Here is an 18,223-nt window from a genome sequence, read left to right on the forward strand (position 1 = left end):
TCCTTCTGCAACGACGTTGAGAGTTTCTTGGTGTACCATTCTGAAATTTTCTACTCTTTACTCGATTTGGCAATTAAGGTGTCATTGACACGGCGGGAGGGCCGGACCGGTCAGTGGCGGTGAGCAGAGCGGCGAGATTTACCCGGCCGCTGCAAGCTGGTGAAGATTGACACGGATGACGGGGCAGACCGCAGTCTGCGAGGTCAAGGAGGGATGTGGGGAGAAGGGTTGGATGCAGAATCGGCGAATCCGGCATGGTGGGAAGAGCCCACGGGCCCCGCGTTCGAAGAACTCAAGGAGCCTGGAGGTCAAGGGAAGGCCCCTCTCCTTCCTCCACCATCCATCATCGCGGGGCCAGAGGTGAGTGCCAAGCACTGGGAGGGAGGCTGAACATGTCAAAAATCACAATTGGTGGTGACTAGTCGTCATGGTAGGACTTGAGGTTGGGTTCCGGTCCAGGACCACAAGGCTGTCTGCCGTGTCATTTGATCTACAGATGGGCGAGCAGGGGCGCTTAAGGGTTGAAAATCTCGGGGACGGGATCGGCAGCGGCGCGCCAGTTTCGCGTGTCAGTCGCGCGTGTTTCGCGAACGATGACTGCCGACCGCCAATCAGAAGCGCGTTTGATGTTTCTTAGCGCGTTGATTGGCTGGAAACATCCCAGAAGCAACGGCAGTGCCACCCTGTCAAGGCCTCCCTCCCGCTGTAGGAGGCCGACGCCGTTTATCGATAGCGCTTCTGTGGATGGTTCCCCGCATCGGCCCCTCTGTGGTTCTCTCTTCACCGTCTCTGACTGGATGAGAATGGTCAGCCTTGAGACGCCCTGCAGTCGGCCACACTCGTCGGCGGTGGTGCCATGCAAGCAGCTGCACTCCGGCTCCGCCATCTGGCCACTCAAGCAGCCCGGCGCGGTCCGCCACGACGGGCACGCGATGCAGGCCGCGGACCAGTCGCGGACCAGTCGTCGTCACCTTCTGCTTTTTCTCCTGCATGCCGAACCTGCGCTACGGCTGCGCGATGCGACGCAGTCGATGCCGTGGATGGTTGGCATCAAGGCAGTGACTCACCCGTTGCCAATCGTCCTCGGCCCTCAACGGTCTTGAGCGACATGCCCGCGGAAGCACCCCAACCACACCATGGTCAAATCGCGCAGGAGAAAAGAAAAAAAATGCGGAGATTGTCAAGGGCCGGGGATCGGGAGGGCTGTCCATGGATTTCGATGATCCATCCCGCCTACTTGTGTATTGTGCGTTGTGTGATTCGGCCTGGAATATAGAGGCAGCCCGTCTGCCCCAGGCGTTGGTGTCGAGTCCTGATCGAAGGTTTTCTCCCTTTTCGATCCTTCTCGCCATCATCTCCTTACTCTCTGTAGTTGACGGCTCCCCGGTGGCGCCCTTGACAGCCAAAAAGCCATCACTCATTCTGATAGATTTCCTTACTCTACTTCTTGTGTTTTGACCCTGATCAACGACGTCCGCCTGTGCCCCAACTCATTCAGCGACTTACACCGGTGGCGACCTCCTGAAACATATATGCTCTTATACACACTCACACTCAGTCAAGTCCTTTTGTGAAGACTCACCTCGACTTGGTCACTGGATCGCTGGATCGAACTGTCTCCGCTCTCTCTTGTCTCCTATCTGTCTCTCTCCGCCTCCCCACCCCCGACATAATTCTTGATCACGACATGCAAGAAACATGGCGACCAACCCACAAGCTTTCTACTGCCTGTGGCGGACAGACAAGGTCCGCGAGAGACTCTTCGAGCTCCTGGACAAGAAGGACATCTGTGCCGTTCGACTGGCCAACTCAGCCTGCTGCAACCTCGTTACCAAGCGGCTCTTCTTACGAACCCACTTGACCTTCACAGCCAACAGCTTCACCAAGGCCAGCCGGATCGAGGCTCTCTCGAGGATCGGACATCACATTGAGCACTTGACTTTCTACTTCCCGCACTCGCCAGCTACCTTCCTACCTCCCCTGATCCACCCCGCCACAGGGGAGGAGATTCTCTTCATCTACAACCCTCATGCCTCCACCACCGACTCGTCAGTCACGGCAAAGTATGGAAGCCCCGAGCTCGGCGAGATCTTGACCCAGCAGTATCCTCCCGTCTTCCACGCCGCTACCCATGTCTCCTCTTTCATCAGCGCCCTGAGCCAGATGCCCAACATGCGCCACCTGACCATCAAGACCCCTGGCCAGGACCCGAGGGAGCGTTACCGCCGGGACGTGGTTGACTATGCGCTCATCAGCCTGCGCATCGCCCTGGAGCGGGCGCCGCTCACCAAGCTGACCAGGCTGACTCTGGCTGGCGTTCACCCGTGCGCCTTCAACTATCTCCGTCACGCGCCGGGCTTCGGCGCCGTGCCCTCGGCCTCGCTCCGGTGGCGCCAGATCCGCAAGCTTTACATCTCAGTCGACTCCTGGGACTTCTACAGCAGCGAGCCAGGCCTGGACCACCTCAAGATCATCGACGACTTCATCCGGACCTTTGCACCGCAGCTGGTTAAGTTCTCCTTCACCTGGATCGGTCGCCGGGGGCCTTGCCCCATCGCGCTGGCTGGCGACCCGCTCTTTGCGCCGCCTCGCCACACCAAGAAGCTCTTCAACGAGGTCACCGGCCCCATGTCTCCGCTGCCGGCGAAGCCCTTCCGCCGTCCGATCATCATGCCGCGCTTGCGCCATATGGCTGTGCGTAACGCCATCATGAACGCCGATCAGCTGCGCGGACTTGTGGCCAGTCACAAGGCCACGGTGCGCGAGTTCGATTTTGAGAATGTCGCCCTTCTCCGCGGCGGCACTTGGGAGGAAGCCCTGGCGCCCCTGACCGAGGGCGAGAATGGAGAGGCCTGGTCGCACCGGTCACTGGCGGGACCGGCCGGGTACACTGTGCCAACATTGACGCGGTCCAATACTACAATCTCTGCGGCGTCAACGGCTGTCACAAGCTCAATTGATGACGAATACCTCCCCGATTCGTCCGCGGCTGCCGCTGCGGCTAGCCGGGAGCTATTCGAGGTGGATCTTGAGGGCATGCTCTTCGGCGGTGTTAACGACGTCGACGCCTTCGAGGCAGGCGTCGAAGAGTGGGCGCGCGGTGTCACTGCTGCAGCCGCAGAAGCAGCGCGGCCTAGTTCCCGTCCTGGCTCGGCCGGAGGCAGGTCGGAAAGTGTTCAGGTTATGTTGGCACCTGAAGTTGAGGAAGAGGCCAGGCAAGCAAGCCCCAAGCCGGCGCGTAAGCTCAGGAGAACGCACTGCCGCCTGGGCAGCAAAACCCAAGATCAAGACGAAAACCAAAAAACCTCACCTGCTTATGTCGAGCAACGCTCGAGCGAAGAAACCCTGCGGAGCGAGCGCCGCAGCGGCGACAGCCACCGGCCGCACAACAGCCGGAGCCGCCACAAGCACTCGCGCAGCGACGACGCCAGCGACCGGCCATCATCAAGCAGCCGGGACTCGCGGCGGCGCCACCATCACCGCCATCGTCACCATCACCGGCGCTGCCGCTCGGAAGAGCTTCCCGAAACCGACGACTTCATGCCCAACGTCGTCGGCACAGATGACGAGTCCTACCAACCACCCCGTACACCACCACCATCATCCCAACCCAAGACGATGGACCCGGACACGGGCATCAGTGTTCCCCTCCTCAACCCGGAGCCTTTGCCCATCATGCTCCAGCCGACTGTTTACGACCCGTCAGCCAAGTTCGGGCCACTGCTCAGCTCGCCCGAGGCGTCCGACTCGCCATCCTCCTCATCCTCACCATCGTCTTCCCCGTCGCGGTCGTACCGGTCGTCGCCCGCCGGCTCCGATGACGACGGCCTCTCGCCCACCCAACGCTCCATTGAAGCGGACCTGCTCGCCGAGGCGCAAGAAGCCGCGGCGCGCAGCTCGGCGCTCAAGCGTGCCAAGGAGGCGGTCATCACCAAGCTCACCCGTGAGTTTTCCAAGCGCAGCAAAGGCGGCGACGACAAGAGCCGCAGCAAAGAATCCGCGGCCGTGATCGCGGGGCTGTCGGCGCTGAATCTTAGCATGAATCTGCCCACGAGCCATTATCAGAACAATAATAACGCGAACGGCCTGAGCTGCGCGTCGTCGAGCAGCGTGGCGTATCGGTTCAAGGAGGGGATTTTCGGGCGGAGTTTGACCAGCATTGCCATTGCGCCGGATCAGCGGAGTTTGGACAGCCAGACGGCGTTGGTGCCGTTGATTTTGAGCCGGACTTGAGTCCTGTGTTGGGCAAGGAGGAAGCTGGGACGGCTATGACATTTTACGACCTTTAATGACCTCTTTTTCTTTCATGTTACATATCATGAGTTATGACCATGTTGATGACTGATATGGCGATGATGAATATACTTAGTTGTCCATGAGACTATTGAAATCTGTGGTCTGGTGTTCGTGTTGCTATGATGCCGCCTTCCAGCCCATGGGAACTTGCCTTCAAGGTGGCCACGGCAAGCAAAGATGATTTCTCGAGAATCCAGAAACCGGCGCCCAATGTTTGTACATACTTAGTTACGCTTGAAGACAGTCCGTGGTCAGGCACAGCTGCGCGTCTTTGTCATCCGGCAAACAATCGAGGTTAGGCAACGTCCTGCCACCCAGGGGTTACACACGTTCTCTCAGAGTACGTCCAAAACAAAGCCTCAACGGGTGTTCGCAGTTTAACCTGGACTTGTGTGACACGCGGCATTAGTTCTTCATCTCGCCGTCTCCAGTTCGGTTGATTCTCTGAGCCAGGCTGTCCCTGAGTCAGTCCACGAGACCAGCAACCATTTCGACCATTTTCAAGCCGGTCAACGGCAATCCACGGGTGCTGATGAAGGGGGCCCGGAAAACCAAGAGAAAGGCAAAAGGAGAAACCCCGAATCGCGATCTAGGAAGCTTGGCGCTTTTATGCCCAGCCGACGGGCCAATCAGGCTGGAAATGGGCAGCAATGAAAGCGGGGGCAACCCCGGACCGTCTGGTCCCAGCTCCACTCGCCTCCCTGGCTTCGGGCCTGGGCAGCTCCGCAGCTGCAGACCTGTCAAGAAAAGAAAGCAAGGAAGCGTCCTGGAACTCGGATCCCTCGTGGGATTTGAGTTCGTCTCAACATTCATTCATTCATTCATTCATCTCATCGGACGGACGGCCCATCGTCAACTCTGCCGTTGCTGTCGCCGTCGACGAGTTCCCAGACGAGCCCGGTCTCCGAGCGCTTCTTAAAGTACCTACAGTACCTAGGTATTTGTCCTGACCTCCCGTCTTTCGGCTGATCGGCGGAAATATTGGTCGCGGATGTAAAAACGACAACGATAGCAGCGCTGAGCCTTGCTGCTTCACACCGGCTGCGACAAATCCATCGAGGCGCGACCGAGTCCAACATCAAGATCTCGAAGCGGCAGCAAGCAATCTGGCTGGGAAACAGAAGTCGCATTTTGGAGGACGGTGCACGGCTTGTCTTGAGAGGAGCAGCATCAACAGCAGCATCACCGAGTGCAATTCACCCTCCACCTATTCCTATCGACCGGCTTCCTCTGTATCCGACAAGATATGCATCCATGGGTCCCGATTCTCTCCCGTTCCACGCCTGACCGTTCATCCAGCGAGGATGAGGATTCCCATCTGGGCGCAGCTCGCCGCCGTCGTGGTGCTCGCCGTCGGCGTAGCCCTAACCATCGTTTCCATCCCGACATGGGGCTTCGTTAACAATTTCGTCGTGGGAGTGTCCAAAGATGCTCTTCTCCTGACGGCATCGCTCAAGGCCTCCCGCGTCACCAACGAGCTCAGACTGATCCATACGGCCGTCCAGACCATTTCGACCCGCGTGACTATCCAGAACGCCTTGGAGAACTATTACGATTACGAAGTCAACGGCAACCGGGCCTTCGGCGACACCATAGAGGGCATTTTCAAGAACGCGACAGACGACCTGAAAACGGCTCTCAGCAACAGTGGCTTCTCCGGACTGCTCCAAGCCCGTATCTACTCGCGCAACACCACCGGCAACCCGTCGGGCTTGGTCGGCGTTATTGGCAACGGCGCGACCGAATCAGGATCCATCATACTGCCCTACAGGTCTCCTGATGGAGGCATTGTGCATTTGGCAGACCCCACATACGGCTTTCCGCCGTCTCTTTACCCGAACATCACCTACATAGATCGTGGACGCCAGCATCCGTCGCAAAAGAACACCAATCTCTTTTCGGCTGTCGTGTTCGAAGGGGTTTCCCTTGGGAACGCCAGCGAGAGAACTGGTGTCTTGCTGGGCCCCATGATCGTCAATTCAACATTTGCTCTCATGTCCCTCACCATCCCCGTCCGCAAGTTGAACCATGATAATTTCACGCTCGGCTACCTCACCGTTGTCGCAAGCTCAAATTCCATGGTGAAAATACAGCAGGAGAATGAGGGACTGGGACGAACAGGCCGCGTACTGTTTCTTGGCTCCACCAACCAGTTCAACCACTTCAATGTCGACGCGCCGGCAAGCAACGACAGCTACAGCCCGCCGCTGGAACACTTCAAGAACCAGACTGTCCGCTTCCTCTTTCCACCAGTTCCTTCCGACGATCAGCACGAGTTGAAAAATCGACAAAGACAGTCAATATCCAGGTACCGTCGAGAATTTAAGCTCGAAGACTACCCAGCCGTATTAGAGGCGCTGCGGGTGTGGCACCCAAGCCCCTTTAACGCCATCAGCCATCTGTCGACAACCACGGAGCTAGGCGACCGGGTAGCTGTCGGCGTTGCGCGGCCACAAACAAACCTCGCATCGTGGGTCATTGTTGTGGAACAAGATGCGAGCGAGGCGTACGAGCCCATTGCAACCCTGCGCACCATCTTGCTGGGGTGCGTGTTTGGCACGTTGGGCTTGATTTTACTCATCGTGTTTCCCTTCGCCTACTGGAGCGTGAACCCTATCCGTCGGCTGAAGGAGGCGACAGAAAATAGCAGTAAGTCTAACGACCGACAACTTAGTTGCTAGAGCGCGGCTTGGGCTGATATTGTTGTGCAGTTGACCCCCCTGGTTATGATGACGACTTTGGCGATGAGCCATGTGATGAAGAAAACCCAAGCGCTGGTACCACAACGTCCGGGCGGTCCACCGAAAGGGGGATGATCGCCAAGCTGCGGCGGAGACTAACCGGGAGACCAACCGCGAGGTCGAGGCCCAGCTTCCCCATTGAGCCGGGCCGTGCCATGTTCAAGATCCCCGCCAAGGTGGAGGAGAGGAAGCACTTCATCACGGACGAGTTGACGGAGCTCACGCATACCTTCAACCAGATGACGGAGGAGCTGATGAAGCAGTACACGCAGCTCGACGAGAAGGTGGCCGAGCGCACGCGGGAGCTTGAGATCAGCAAGAAAGCCGCCGAGGCTGCCAACGAGAGCAAAACGCTCTTCATTGCCAACATTTCGCACGAGCTCAAGACCCCGCTTAACGGTATCATGGGAATGTGCCTAGTGTGCATGGAGGAGAATGATCTCGCGCGCATCAAGCAGTCGCTCAAGACGGTCTACAAGTCGGGAGATCTCCTGCTTCACCTGCTTGAGGATCTGCTGTGCTTCTCCAAGAACCAGATTGGCCATCAAGTTGCTCTGGAAGAGCGGGAGTTTTGCCTGGCCGAGGTCCGGTCTCAGATCCTGGCCATCTTCGACAAGCAGGTCCGCGAGAGTAAAATCCGGTTCGATGCTTCCTTCGTCTCGAGTGAGCTGCCTACTGCCGCCGCCGCAGATAACGGGGACAAGACCGATGGGGACCAAGAAGGACGAAACAGCCTGGATAAGAAGCTGCCAGCGCTTGGTCCGCCGGGTGTCGGCAGGATCAAGGACATGTGTCTCTGGGGCGACATGCACCGGATCCTGCAGGTCATCATCAACCTTGTCAGCAACAGTTTGAAGTTCACACCAGCCGGCGGCTCAGTCCAGCTTCGCATCCGCTGCCTGGGAGAGGTCGAACCAACAAATGACGAAAGCAGGACTTCGTCCTTCTCCAAGACGGGCTCTGTGCGCGTGGGACGGAACCGACAACGGGTGGGATCTGCATCTACTAACTCAGCGAATTCCAGCATCCCTCCCGTTGTGCCAGGAGCTCCGGTCATGCCGGCGACGACGGCCACCGCGCCGACGCCTACCGCGCTGACCATCAACCCCGTGGATCCGAAACCCACTCCCCAGATCCACATCCGTGAACGGTCCCAGACACCGCCGCCGCCCAACGCGAGGACATTCCTGTTTGAGTTTGAGGTGGAAGATACAGGGCCGGGCATTCCGGTGAATATGCAGCAGAAGATCTTTGAGCCGTTTGTTCAGGGAGACCTGGGGCTTAGCAGGAAGTATGGCGGCACCGGGTTGGGACTGAGCATTTGCGCCCAGCTGGCCAAGCTGATGGGCGGCACCATCTCGCTCAAGAGCACGCCGGGGGTAGGCACGACGTTTACAATGCAGTTGCCGTTGAAATACGTCAAGGATCGGTAAGTGTCGGAGCTCCGTTTCGGCATGTGTGTGTTGGAGCAGATGAGCTAACTCCCATGTGTGGTTTTAGGACTTCAAGTACGACGACAAGTAGTGTGAAGTCCCGGCCACCAAGCGTGAGCTCGATCAACGACCTTGACACCCCACGAAATCCGCGTTCCTCGTCCCCTCCCGTGCTCGACCAACAGCCGCGACTCGTTGGGCTAAGCCAACCGTACTTCGCTGCTCCGCCTTCCTTGGTCAGCAAAGAGGACCAAGTGGCGGCCGCCATAGACAAAGCCATGGCCAACAAGTCCGGCCAGGGCAGGCTACGTGTGCTCGTCGCCGACGACAACTCGACCAACATCGAAGTTGTGAGCCGCTTGCTCAAGCTCGAGGACATCTACGACGTCACCATCGCCAAGGACGGGCAGGAAGCCTACGAACTGGTCAAGCTTGCCATGGACAGCAACAATCACTTCGACCTCATCTTTATGGACATTCAGATGCCCAACCTTGACGGGCTGCAGTCGACGAGACTGATCCGCAAGCTGGGTTACGCAGCCCCCATCGTCGCGCTCACGGCTTTCTCGGAGGAGAGCAACATCAAGGAGTGCCTCGAGTCAGGAATGAACGAGTTCTTGAGCAAGCCAATCCGCAGGCCAGCGCTGAAGCAGGTGCTGAGGAAGTTCTCGACGATCCCCGAGGAGCCAGAGACGTCGAGCTTGAGTCGGAAGACGACCACGCCGGATAGCAAGACGCCCGTGGCCACGCCGGAGATGGAGTTGCGTGATCCGATGGCGTCGGTGCCGCCGCTGGTGCCGCCGGTGGTGGAGAATGGGCATGGGGAGGTCAATGGCAACGGAGTGACGAAGAAGCTTCCGAATGGGCATGCCTGAGCTTGACACCTACCTCGGGGCGCGCAATCACACGGCGGTATCGAGCTTGGTTGGGTAAGCTTTTGGAAATCACATTTTTCTTTGGTTTATTGTTGGGACCTTTGAGCATGTTTTAGTATCTTTTCCTTTTCTTTCTTGCCCCTTCCTTCCATCCTTCTGTTTTCAACTTCCTCTTTAACATTTGTTTATTCCCTTCTCGATTATTCTTGTTTTAATTTGGTGGCCAGGGCAAGGCGTTGTGATTTTTGGGCTCCTAAAAACAAGCGAGTATGTATTGGGTCTTTTAGAGGGTTTTATTCTTGGGTTATATCTTGCGTGGAAGCAAAGGAGAGCGAGGGCATCAAGCGGGTTTCGGTTTCAAAGAAATATTTTGGTCTGACATGGGATTTACCACTAAAGAGCAAGAGGGGATATTGCATATACCCAAACCACAGATGGTTGGTTTATCTGCGGTGGTTGTTCAGGGTTTTTGATAGTTAAGGTGGCATACCCAAGAAAGGGGTCGTGAATGCCAAAACGTGTGTTTTGAATGAGAGTCTGTCTTCCAAGTTGTTGTTGGACGCCATGGTCATCATAACTCGAGGGAATATTGTAGCTCCGTGACCCGGCACTTTGTTGCCGAGTCCCGTTCCCGTCTCCAACTCCACTTCCGCTCCGACGCTCGGCACCGGCAGTATCGAGTGGAGTTTCTCTGTCAACCGTCAGTTCCCGGACCTGGCCGGACTTCTTCAGTTGAAGTGGTAGAAGAAAAGGAATGAGCTCTTGTGACATCACGATCTCTGACAGATGAGCTCTGTCCTCCGTCGAACACGCCTTCTAGTGACATCAGCATCATCAAACTCGATATTCGGCTTTTGTAAGTCACATAAGAAGTAATCTTTCTTTCGCAACCTCACGCCTGGTTCGAGTCCGGCGCCACTACTGCGTTAATCGGCCTCCCTTACCAACCCCCCTACCTCACACATCAGGTACTACACCCTGCAGTTCAACTCACATGCCCAAGCAGTGTCAACACCAGCGCGCCGCCTCCTCTCCACCACCACACCCACGAAAATGCGCCTCCCCTACGTCCCCGACCCTCCGCCGACCAGCACCCCGGGCGAGGCCGCCATCGTGGAGCGCATCCGCGCCCGCCGCGCCCCGCGTCCCTTGCAGCCCCTCGACCTCACCCTTCTGCACTCGCCGCCCGTGGCCGACGGGTGGAACTCGTTCCTGGGCGCCGTGCGCACGCAAACCACCATCCCGGACGACCTGCGCGAGATTGCCATCTCGCGCGTGGCGGTGGTGAACCGGGCGTGGTACGAGTGGATGCACCATGCGCCGCTGGCGGTGAAGGGTGGGGTGTCGGAGCGGGGGATGGAGGTGGTCAAGGAGGAGCGGGAGTTTGTGTTGGGAGAAGAAGAAGAAGTTCCGGAGGGGTTGACAGAGAAGCAGTGGGTGGTGGCTTGTTATACGGATGAGATGACGAGGAACGTCAGGGTCAGGGATGAGACGTTTGAGCGGCTGAAGGGGTTGTTTAGTGAGAGGGAGGTGGTGGAGATTACGGCCACGGTGTAGTTTTTTTTTTTTTTTTTTTTTTCAAGATTCTTGAGGTGATGACAGCGTGATGGGGATGATGGGAGATGCTGATACAGAGGGCAGATTGCTTGTTATAATTGTGTGAGTCGGTTTTTGGTGGCTTTGGATGGTGAGTTGAACCACCCCTGATGCTTGGGAGAAAACATGGAAACTAACGTTTTGACCAGTTGGCGAGAGGAACGCACTGGGACCGGATGCGACACATTAATGGCCATCAAAGAAACCATCTAGTATTCTCATGGATGGAGGGCATGGCGCTGGGGACGTAAATACTATACATGCAGTGTCATGGTAACTTGGGAGATGGTTGGAAGAGGAAAATCTATTCTCTTCAAGCAGAGGGTCATGCGACCAACCATGCATCATTACACTTATTGAGACCTAACGGAAACACCAAAATGTACCAGAAATGCAAAGCGTATGTAACGGTGGATAAACAAGACAAACCTATGCGTTCGTGAAGTGAATAAAGGGGTATCTCATGGGGAGTGACAAAAGCCTGTCCATCGCCTGAACTCCATTCCATCCCAACTCCTCTGCTCCGCTTCCAAATGATGGTAACAAAAACAGGAAAATGATTGTCATGAACTCATCGTGATCATGGTCAACTCATCACTCATCAACATGTCGAGGGCTTCGTAAGCGTCGTTTGGTCGTTATTTTTCAACAACAGGTCATGTGTCGTCGCCGGTTCTCGGGCTGACCGGTGAAGCGATCCGACCTCCAAGGCAACAAAGAAGGTGTGTTCACCGATGTCGTGCCATGGCCATCTCAATGCTTGCATGCCGTTCTCTTAATATCGGACTCTTCTGGAGTTCCATCACTACCCCGGCCCAGCCCTTGCGCTGGTTCCCATCGATCTCGCCCGGGAAAGCCGGACCGGCGCCGGTGTTTACCGTCAGCTTCCTCAGCGGCGGTTTTGACCGGATGCCGTCGGCCAGACCTTTCGGCAGGGCCGGTCCGCCGGCGGCGGCGTTATGAAGAGGCGTCAGGGGAAGCCCGCTGGTCAGCGGGTACTTTTCCGGGTCTCGGAGCGGCAACGAGTTCCGATCCCCCCTGCTGGCAGTTTCGCCCGCAGTAATAGTAGCAGCAGAAGCAGCAGGAACAGCAGCGCCGCCGGCAGCGATGATGCTCATGTGCGCGACCAGGAACCGCATGCGCAGCATATCCATCCTGCGGACCTTCTCCTGCAGCCTCTCGCGGTGACTTGCCCACCAGAAGCGCGCCCAATTTTGCAAGCGGGGCTCGCCACCACCAAGACCACCACCAGCGCCGTTGCTCCTGGGACTGGAGGGAGGAGGGGCGGCGACGACCAGGGCGTTGAGCTCCTCCCTCAGCGCATCTCCGGCGCGCTGGATCTCGCGCAGCAATCTGTCGAGGCGCAGGCGATCCTCGAGACGGCGAAGGCGGGCGACGTCGCAGTCGTAGGACTCATTTTCGGCGACGGAGCTGTCAACGGCGTCGAGGAAAGCCGCTACCTCGCTCGGCGCATCTAGGTACGCCTTGACGTAGCGGCTAACAACCGGGACCAGAAGCGCTGTGAGGATGCCCAACGAGAGGAGCAGAGCGGTGAATGATAGGGCGAGGATCCACTGTTGCTGCTGTTGCTGGTGCTGTTGCTGGTGGTAGTGGTGCTGCTGGTACGGTCGTGGGCCAGGGGATGATGACGTGTCAGTCATGGTGGAGGCAGAGGGGTTGGGAGGTGCTGAAGCGAGACATATCACAACCGGCCAAGCAGGAGGGGACAGAAGGAGAGGAGTAATACGGGTTCTGGAAGTTTGCCGATCACAAACAGCAGCAACCCTGGTGGTGAGTGTGTTTTTCCAAGTTTGCGTCTGTCTGTGTATCATCTGCAAGGGCAGGTACTAGAAATCACAAAGCAAGAATGAAGCAACGGAACCAGCGGGATCCCCCACCACCCACACACCCACCCTCCTCTTCTTCTCTTGCTTTCTGTTGAGAAATGCAACCTGTGGGAAAACCCCGCTGAACAAGCGCCGTGACCGGCATCTTCCAGAGCGGCAGGTTTGTGCCTGTGACGGCAATTCACCGCTCGGCGGCGTCATGAGTGGACAGGGGGGTCACGGCGACCTGATGACGTTGGTGCGTGGCCAGATCAAATAGCCAACCACCAATCCTGCTGTCGTGCATTAGCATCTCGTGATGCGACCAACCGAGACTGTCCATGGATGAAAGAGACGAAGGCGAGCCGTCAGCCACAGGAATCTATCTGTCTCTTGTGCAGAAACCTGTCAAATGGTTGAGACGCAGAGAAGTCGGAGAACTGGTGAGACGTGGGGTTCTCTTCTTTCCGAGTTTCGCAGTCTTGGTGTCCATATCTTGCAGCTTTGACGGTGGGAGGAGGAATCGGAAGCCGTTGAGAATCCCACCATGAGCACTGCCAAAGACCTGGAGAGAGGGGCAAAGTGACGGACACCGTAATGTGACGCCAGTTGGCGCTGCCATGTGCGTAATGACCGTAATGCTTTTCCCGTTTTCTTGCTCTGCCCATGGAAGGTGGGGTGAATCTGCCCCGCCATCAACAGCTTCCATTGATCACAAGCAAACCAGCTTCAACCATCTCGAAATCCCAAAACTTGACAGCAACAAGCTTCACCACCCATCCCCTCCACCTCCATTCGACTGCCAAACTCTCCCACAATTCAGCCGCCACAATGACCACAGAAGACACCTCTTCCCAACAATTCCCCCTCCCGACAGTCCTCACCCACCCCTCCTCCCATCCGCCAGAACTCATCACCCAAGGCGCCGAAGGCCGTCTCTACAAAACCACCCACCTCTTTCCAACCCGCGCATGCGCCCTCAAATACCGCCCGCCAAAACCCTATCGCCACCCCGCCCTCGACGCCCGCCTCACCCGCGCCCGCATCGCCGCCGAAGCCAAGGTCCTCGACCGCTGCTGGCGCGAGGGCGTGCCTGTCCCGGCCGTCTACGCCATGGATGCTGCCGCCGGGTGGATGATGATGGAGTGGATCGAGGGGATTCCCGTTCGCGTTGGGATAAACACCTTTCTTGGTGATGCGGAGGGGGAGACGGAAGGGGAGGAGGGGGAGCTGGTGGATTTGATGAGGAGGATCGGGCGGGCGGTTGGGGCACTACATAGGACGGGCGTTGTGCATGGGGATTTGACCACGAGCAACATGATGCTTCGGCCGAGGAGGGATGCTGGCGAAACCAGCGTGGATCGGCCAGCGGAAGGGAAGGGGAAGGCGACGGTGTTGGAGGGGGACGTGGTGCTGATTGACTTTGGTCTGGCGACGCAGAGCATGTCGGACGAGGACCGGGCCGTCGATCTCTACGTTCTGGAGCGGGCGTTCGCGAGTACACATCCCCGCGCTGAGAAGTTGTTTGGGGTCATTCTCGACGAGTACAAGACTACCTTCAAGAAGGCGCCTTCGGTGTTGGCGAAGCTCGAGGACGTTAGGATGCGTGGGCGGAAGAGGAGCATGCTAGGATAAGATGTGGCCAGATGAGTTACATAAACCAAAAAATAGATACCCGGTGTCTAATTGTGACACCACGCCTGGTTAGACGCTTGTTGCTGTGCTATAATATCCAAACCAAACTGGACGCGATGCTCGACGCTTTTGGGCTTCAGATACGCTATACCATGCTTGCCTCCTTCATATCCAAAACTGAACCGCCCGATAAAATATCAGAGGGCCGCTGCAACCTGAACGCCTGGATGGTCTACCCCCCTCAAAATCATGCACAACCAAGCCAAATCAAACAAAGCTATTGATCCTCCAACACCGCGCCTGCAAAATATCCCTTGTTTTCAATGACCCCCCGATCCCGGACAACAGCTGTATACTTGATTACCCACTGAGGCGTGAGATCCCCTTCTAAACCAGGGGCACCGGTCTCTGGGTCCGCCAGAAGCCCGGCACCACCGAGACCATGGCCCAACAGCTCCCTCAGTGTCCCTTTCGGGAGAATATCGGTGCAGTCGCTATGTACGAGCAGCTCAATGCCTTGCTCCTTGGCCAGCTTGGACAGTGGCGGCGGGACATTGCAGCAGTTCTTGAGGTTGATCTGGTTCACCGCCGGGCGGACCTGAACGTGCTGGAGGAACTTGGAAAGCTTCTCGCTGCCGTACTCTGCCAATCCCAGCTTTTTAGCGAGGCCTGCCCGGTAGAGCTCCTCGACGGCGGGCCATGTCGCCAGCTCATCATCGTCGCTGCCCTGCGCCGCGTTGCGCTTGTCCGCCTCCCATTCGCAGTCGCCCTCGAATGATAGACCAGGGAAGGATACGATGAGAAGGTCGACCGCTTGCGCGCCGAGGGCCTTAAGGACAAGTTCCAGCGCCTCCTTGACGTGCTCAGCCCTCTGGGATATCGGCACGCCCGGCAAGAAAAAGATCTTGGCGGTGATGTCATATCGCGCCGGTTCCTCCTGCAGGCCGTTGCTCTCCCAGTGGATTGCAGGCACGTACAGCTTATCGCCCTCAACGGCTGTCCACGCCGATGCGGGCAATTGCTTGAGTTCGACATCGTCTAGTTGGTGCGCCCCGTTGGCGACGCCGGTGCCGTTCGTGTAGCCATCGCCGTCGGCTAATGAGTCGGCGTAATCCTCCTTCGCGGCGAGGAAGCTGCTTCGCAACGAGTTTGTAAGCTCGAGGTTTGACCGGAACGCGCCTGGCTTTCGGATGATGGACGGGCCGCCCGAGATGATATTCCTGACAAGCAGAGAGTCGCGTCAGCAGTTGGATATTCCCTGGAGTCAAATAAGTGAGGTCGCCTTACCCAGTAGATAGTATGAGCTTGGTCATGGCTGCTGATTATAATCTATGGTAAGGTAGGTATGTACAAGAACAATGCAATCCAACGCGATGAAAGATTCCTGGATTGCTTCTTGGCAAGAAAAAAAGATTAGAGAAATCTGAGATTCGGCTGTGGGGTCGAGACTCTGAGGCACGGCCTGGCTGCTATTAATAATGAACCAGGAGGCCCCGCGCCGGGGAGATATCGTTGGAACCTGCCGCCAACTTTAGAGAACGTGTCTCGCGGGCGGTTCTGGGGTTGGTTCCGTGTTGGTTCTAGGTCGGTTCTAGTACCTGAGGCTTGGTGCTGGATTATACCTTTCATGAAACCGTCATGGCCATGCCCGATGTGTTGTTTCTGGGTATGTCGGGATTAAGCTCGGGCCAAGGACCGGTTTGGTTCAGCACGTTGGATCCCAGAACATCAGATGCCGGACGTGTATAGGTGATTATTGCTCTCAGACCTTCTCATCGGATACATTCGGCTGCTGACCACACTGAGAAAACTTTTGAGTCGAAGAGCGCGTGAACACTAGTACTCGGTAAGTTGCTCCCAGGCTGATGCACCCCCCACCCGGTCTGAAGCCGCCTGTGGATGTTGGACAGAAAAGGAATCTCCAATTCAGATCACTGCATCCAGGTCTATTACCCAGTAGATGGACAATCTCCATTGAACATGTGAGACCGAGGTTCTTCTGTGCACAATGTGATGTCACTTGCTTCGAGAGGGAGTACCTTCCTTACAGAACACAAAAGGCAACCCAGGCACCACCTCATCCAGTCTGTCTCGATGGCAAGAACCTGGAATGAGCTGCCGGTTGCCCCTCCCCCTCATTGTGGCCCCGCTAATCCGCTGTCCAGCGAGGCTCAAGTGGCCCGTGCGGTGACAGGCCCAGGGCCCATCAACCCGACCTTGCAGCTCCGAGTTCACTTCCCCTTTGCTCGGCAAACGCAACTCCAGTCGTGGCCAACCCAGGAAATCCATCCGCGCGAAATTGTCCAAGACAGACCACATCACACAACAACCTACACCCAACCCGCCACCTCTCTGCGTTACCAGTGAAGCAGTCCTAGCTTCACCATGGCCATCAAGTACGTTGCGCCTCGGCTTTGGCAGTCTGCCGACACTCCCCGGCTAACCTCGACCACCACCTACTTGACAGGTATCTGATTCTGCTCTCCCGGCAGGGCAAAGTGGTTCGTGCCCCCTTCTTCGTGTCATCATCACCCTCCTCAAAGCTAACAACTTGGAAGCGTCTGGCAAAATGGTTCACGACTCTGTCCCCAAAGGAGAAGGGCAAGATCGTCAAGGATGTGTCGCAGCTCGTCCTGGCCAGGAGAACCCGCATGTGCAACTTCCTTGAATATAAGGGTGAGCATCCTCGGAGCAGACATCTCGGACCATGCCATCTTGCCTAACTTATGCTAATCCCTTCTGCCAGACACCAAGATCGTATACCGACGATACGCTTCGCTGTTCTTCATCGCCGGCTGCGACTCTGAGGATAACGAGCTGATTACTCTGGAAATCATTCACCGATACGTCGAACAAATGGACAAATACTATGGCAACGTCTGCGAGCTCGACATCATCTTCTCCTTTACCAAAGCCTATTACATTCTGGACGAGCTCCTGCTGGCCGGAGAGCTCCAGGAAAGCAGCAAGAAAAACGTCCTGCGATGCATCTCTCAACAGGATGCCCTAGAAGACATGGAGGTTGGTCCCTTTCCCTTCTCCGCGGCTTACTCTGCCTCTGTTCTACAGGCCTGTATAAACCGGCGAGTCAATGGATGGCTGGCGCTGACACAGCGTCTTTTCCCCTCAGGTCGAGGACGAGGTCACAAAGATCATGTAGAGAAAAACGGCTATGCTGTATTCCTCTCCTTCTCCATCTTCGTCTTCAAAACGGGCGATGATCTCTTGGACGGGGCGATGCATGTTGCTCAACCTGGTGACGTAACCGGCCATGTTATTATTAACACACGTGATCCAGGAGTCGAAAGAGGTTCTCCAGAAGCTCAAGGAAAGCGGATTTATTTGAGCCTTGCGATGTTTTGGCACGATACCCCCTCTTTTTTCGCGGACAAGGCGACAGTTGGCGACATGGACGAGCGCGATGGCATACGCATACACACCCTTTCAGGTTCGAACGAGGCGTTACGGGCATACGGGCAACATACACGGAGTCGGTCGGATTCTCGGCATGGTCAACATGGCCGCGCGGTCTGCGGCAGGCGTAGGGATGGATATTAGACTACAGTTACCCATCAGGAGGGAGCAAACTCCCTTTCACAGAATTCACAGAATTAGGACATGGGCATTGTAGATAATTCCTGCCTGTGCTGAGCCAAGGCACGTTGGCGCTGTAACACCATCATGAAGTCTCTGACGACCGCATAGCAATCCTCACGGTCAGACGAGCGTTTAGAAAGCCAACACTCCAAGATGCACATCCATAAACAACATGCCCTCTTCCGCCCCGGTCTGGAGTGTCGATTCGCCTCTCAGTTCTGTTC

At 56.7% G+C, this 18,223-nt stretch overlaps 7 protein-coding genes across 7 annotated transcripts; 5 read left to right on the plus strand and 2 right to left on the minus strand.

The window, feature by feature from the left end:
* Positions 1–1,698: 1,698 nt before the first annotated feature.
* VTJ04DRAFT_9837 (uncharacterized protein) lies at positions 1,699–4,233 on the plus strand (the record flags this gene model as incomplete). Its single annotated transcript, XM_069368427.1, has 1 exon — positions 1,699–4,233. One exon carries the CDS (start codon positions 1,699–1,701, stop codon positions 4,231–4,233), a length of 2,535 nt encoding a protein of 844 aa, XP_069214572.1.
* Positions 4,234–5,600: 1,367 nt separating this feature from the next.
* VTJ04DRAFT_9838 (uncharacterized protein) lies at positions 5,601–9,345 on the plus strand (the record flags this gene model as incomplete). The annotated part of the gene is made up of 3 exons (XM_069368428.1): positions 5,601–6,945; positions 7,008–8,466; positions 8,538–9,345. 3 exons carry the CDS (start codon positions 5,601–5,603, stop codon positions 9,343–9,345), a joined length of 3,612 nt encoding a protein of 1,203 aa, XP_069214573.1.
* A 786-nt stretch (positions 9,346–10,131) lies between these two features.
* Positions 10,132–11,131, plus strand: VTJ04DRAFT_9839 (uncharacterized protein; the record flags this gene model as incomplete). The annotated part of the gene is made up of 4 exons (XM_069368429.1): positions 10,132–10,201; positions 10,349–10,896; positions 10,987–11,032; positions 11,091–11,131. The coding sequence occupies 4 exons, from the start codon at positions 10,132–10,134 to the stop codon at positions 11,129–11,131; spliced, it is 705 nt and encodes a 234-aa protein (XP_069214574.1).
* A 538-nt stretch (positions 11,132–11,669) lies between these two features.
* VTJ04DRAFT_9840 (uncharacterized protein) lies at positions 11,670–12,602 on the minus strand (the record flags this gene model as incomplete). Its single annotated transcript, XM_069368431.1, has 1 exon — positions 11,670–12,602. One exon carries the CDS (start codon positions 12,600–12,602, stop codon positions 11,670–11,672), a length of 933 nt encoding a protein of 310 aa, XP_069214575.1.
* Positions 12,603–13,598: 996 nt separating this feature from the next.
* VTJ04DRAFT_9841 (uncharacterized protein) lies at positions 13,599–14,402 on the plus strand (the record flags this gene model as incomplete). Its single annotated transcript, XM_069368432.1, has 1 exon — positions 13,599–14,402. The coding sequence occupies one exon, from the start codon at positions 13,599–13,601 to the stop codon at positions 14,400–14,402; it is 804 nt and encodes a 267-aa protein (XP_069214576.1).
* A 277-nt stretch (positions 14,403–14,679) lies between these two features.
* Positions 14,680–15,715, minus strand: VTJ04DRAFT_9842 (uncharacterized protein; the record flags this gene model as incomplete). Its single annotated transcript, XM_069368433.1, has 2 exons — positions 14,680–15,622; positions 15,690–15,715. 2 exons carry the CDS (start codon positions 15,713–15,715, stop codon positions 14,680–14,682), a joined length of 969 nt encoding a protein of 322 aa, XP_069214577.1.
* A 1,072-nt stretch (positions 15,716–16,787) lies between these two features.
* Positions 16,788–17,960, plus strand: VTJ04DRAFT_9843 (uncharacterized protein; the record flags this gene model as incomplete). The annotated part of the gene is made up of 4 exons (XM_069368434.1): positions 16,788–16,798; positions 16,870–16,903; positions 16,961–17,078; positions 17,149–17,960. 4 exons carry the CDS (start codon positions 16,788–16,790, stop codon positions 17,958–17,960), a joined length of 975 nt encoding a protein of 324 aa, XP_069214578.1.
* Between the last annotated feature and the right edge of the window lie 263 nt (positions 17,961–18,223).

This window comes from Mycothermus thermophilus, assembly GCF_041956435.1.
Source record: "Mycothermus thermophilus strain CBS 625.91 unplaced genomic scaffold VTJ04scaffold_7, whole genome shotgun sequence".
In the NCBI taxonomy this organism is placed as follows: Eukaryota; Fungi; Ascomycota; class Sordariomycetes; order Sordariales; family Chaetomiaceae; genus Mycothermus; species Mycothermus thermophilus.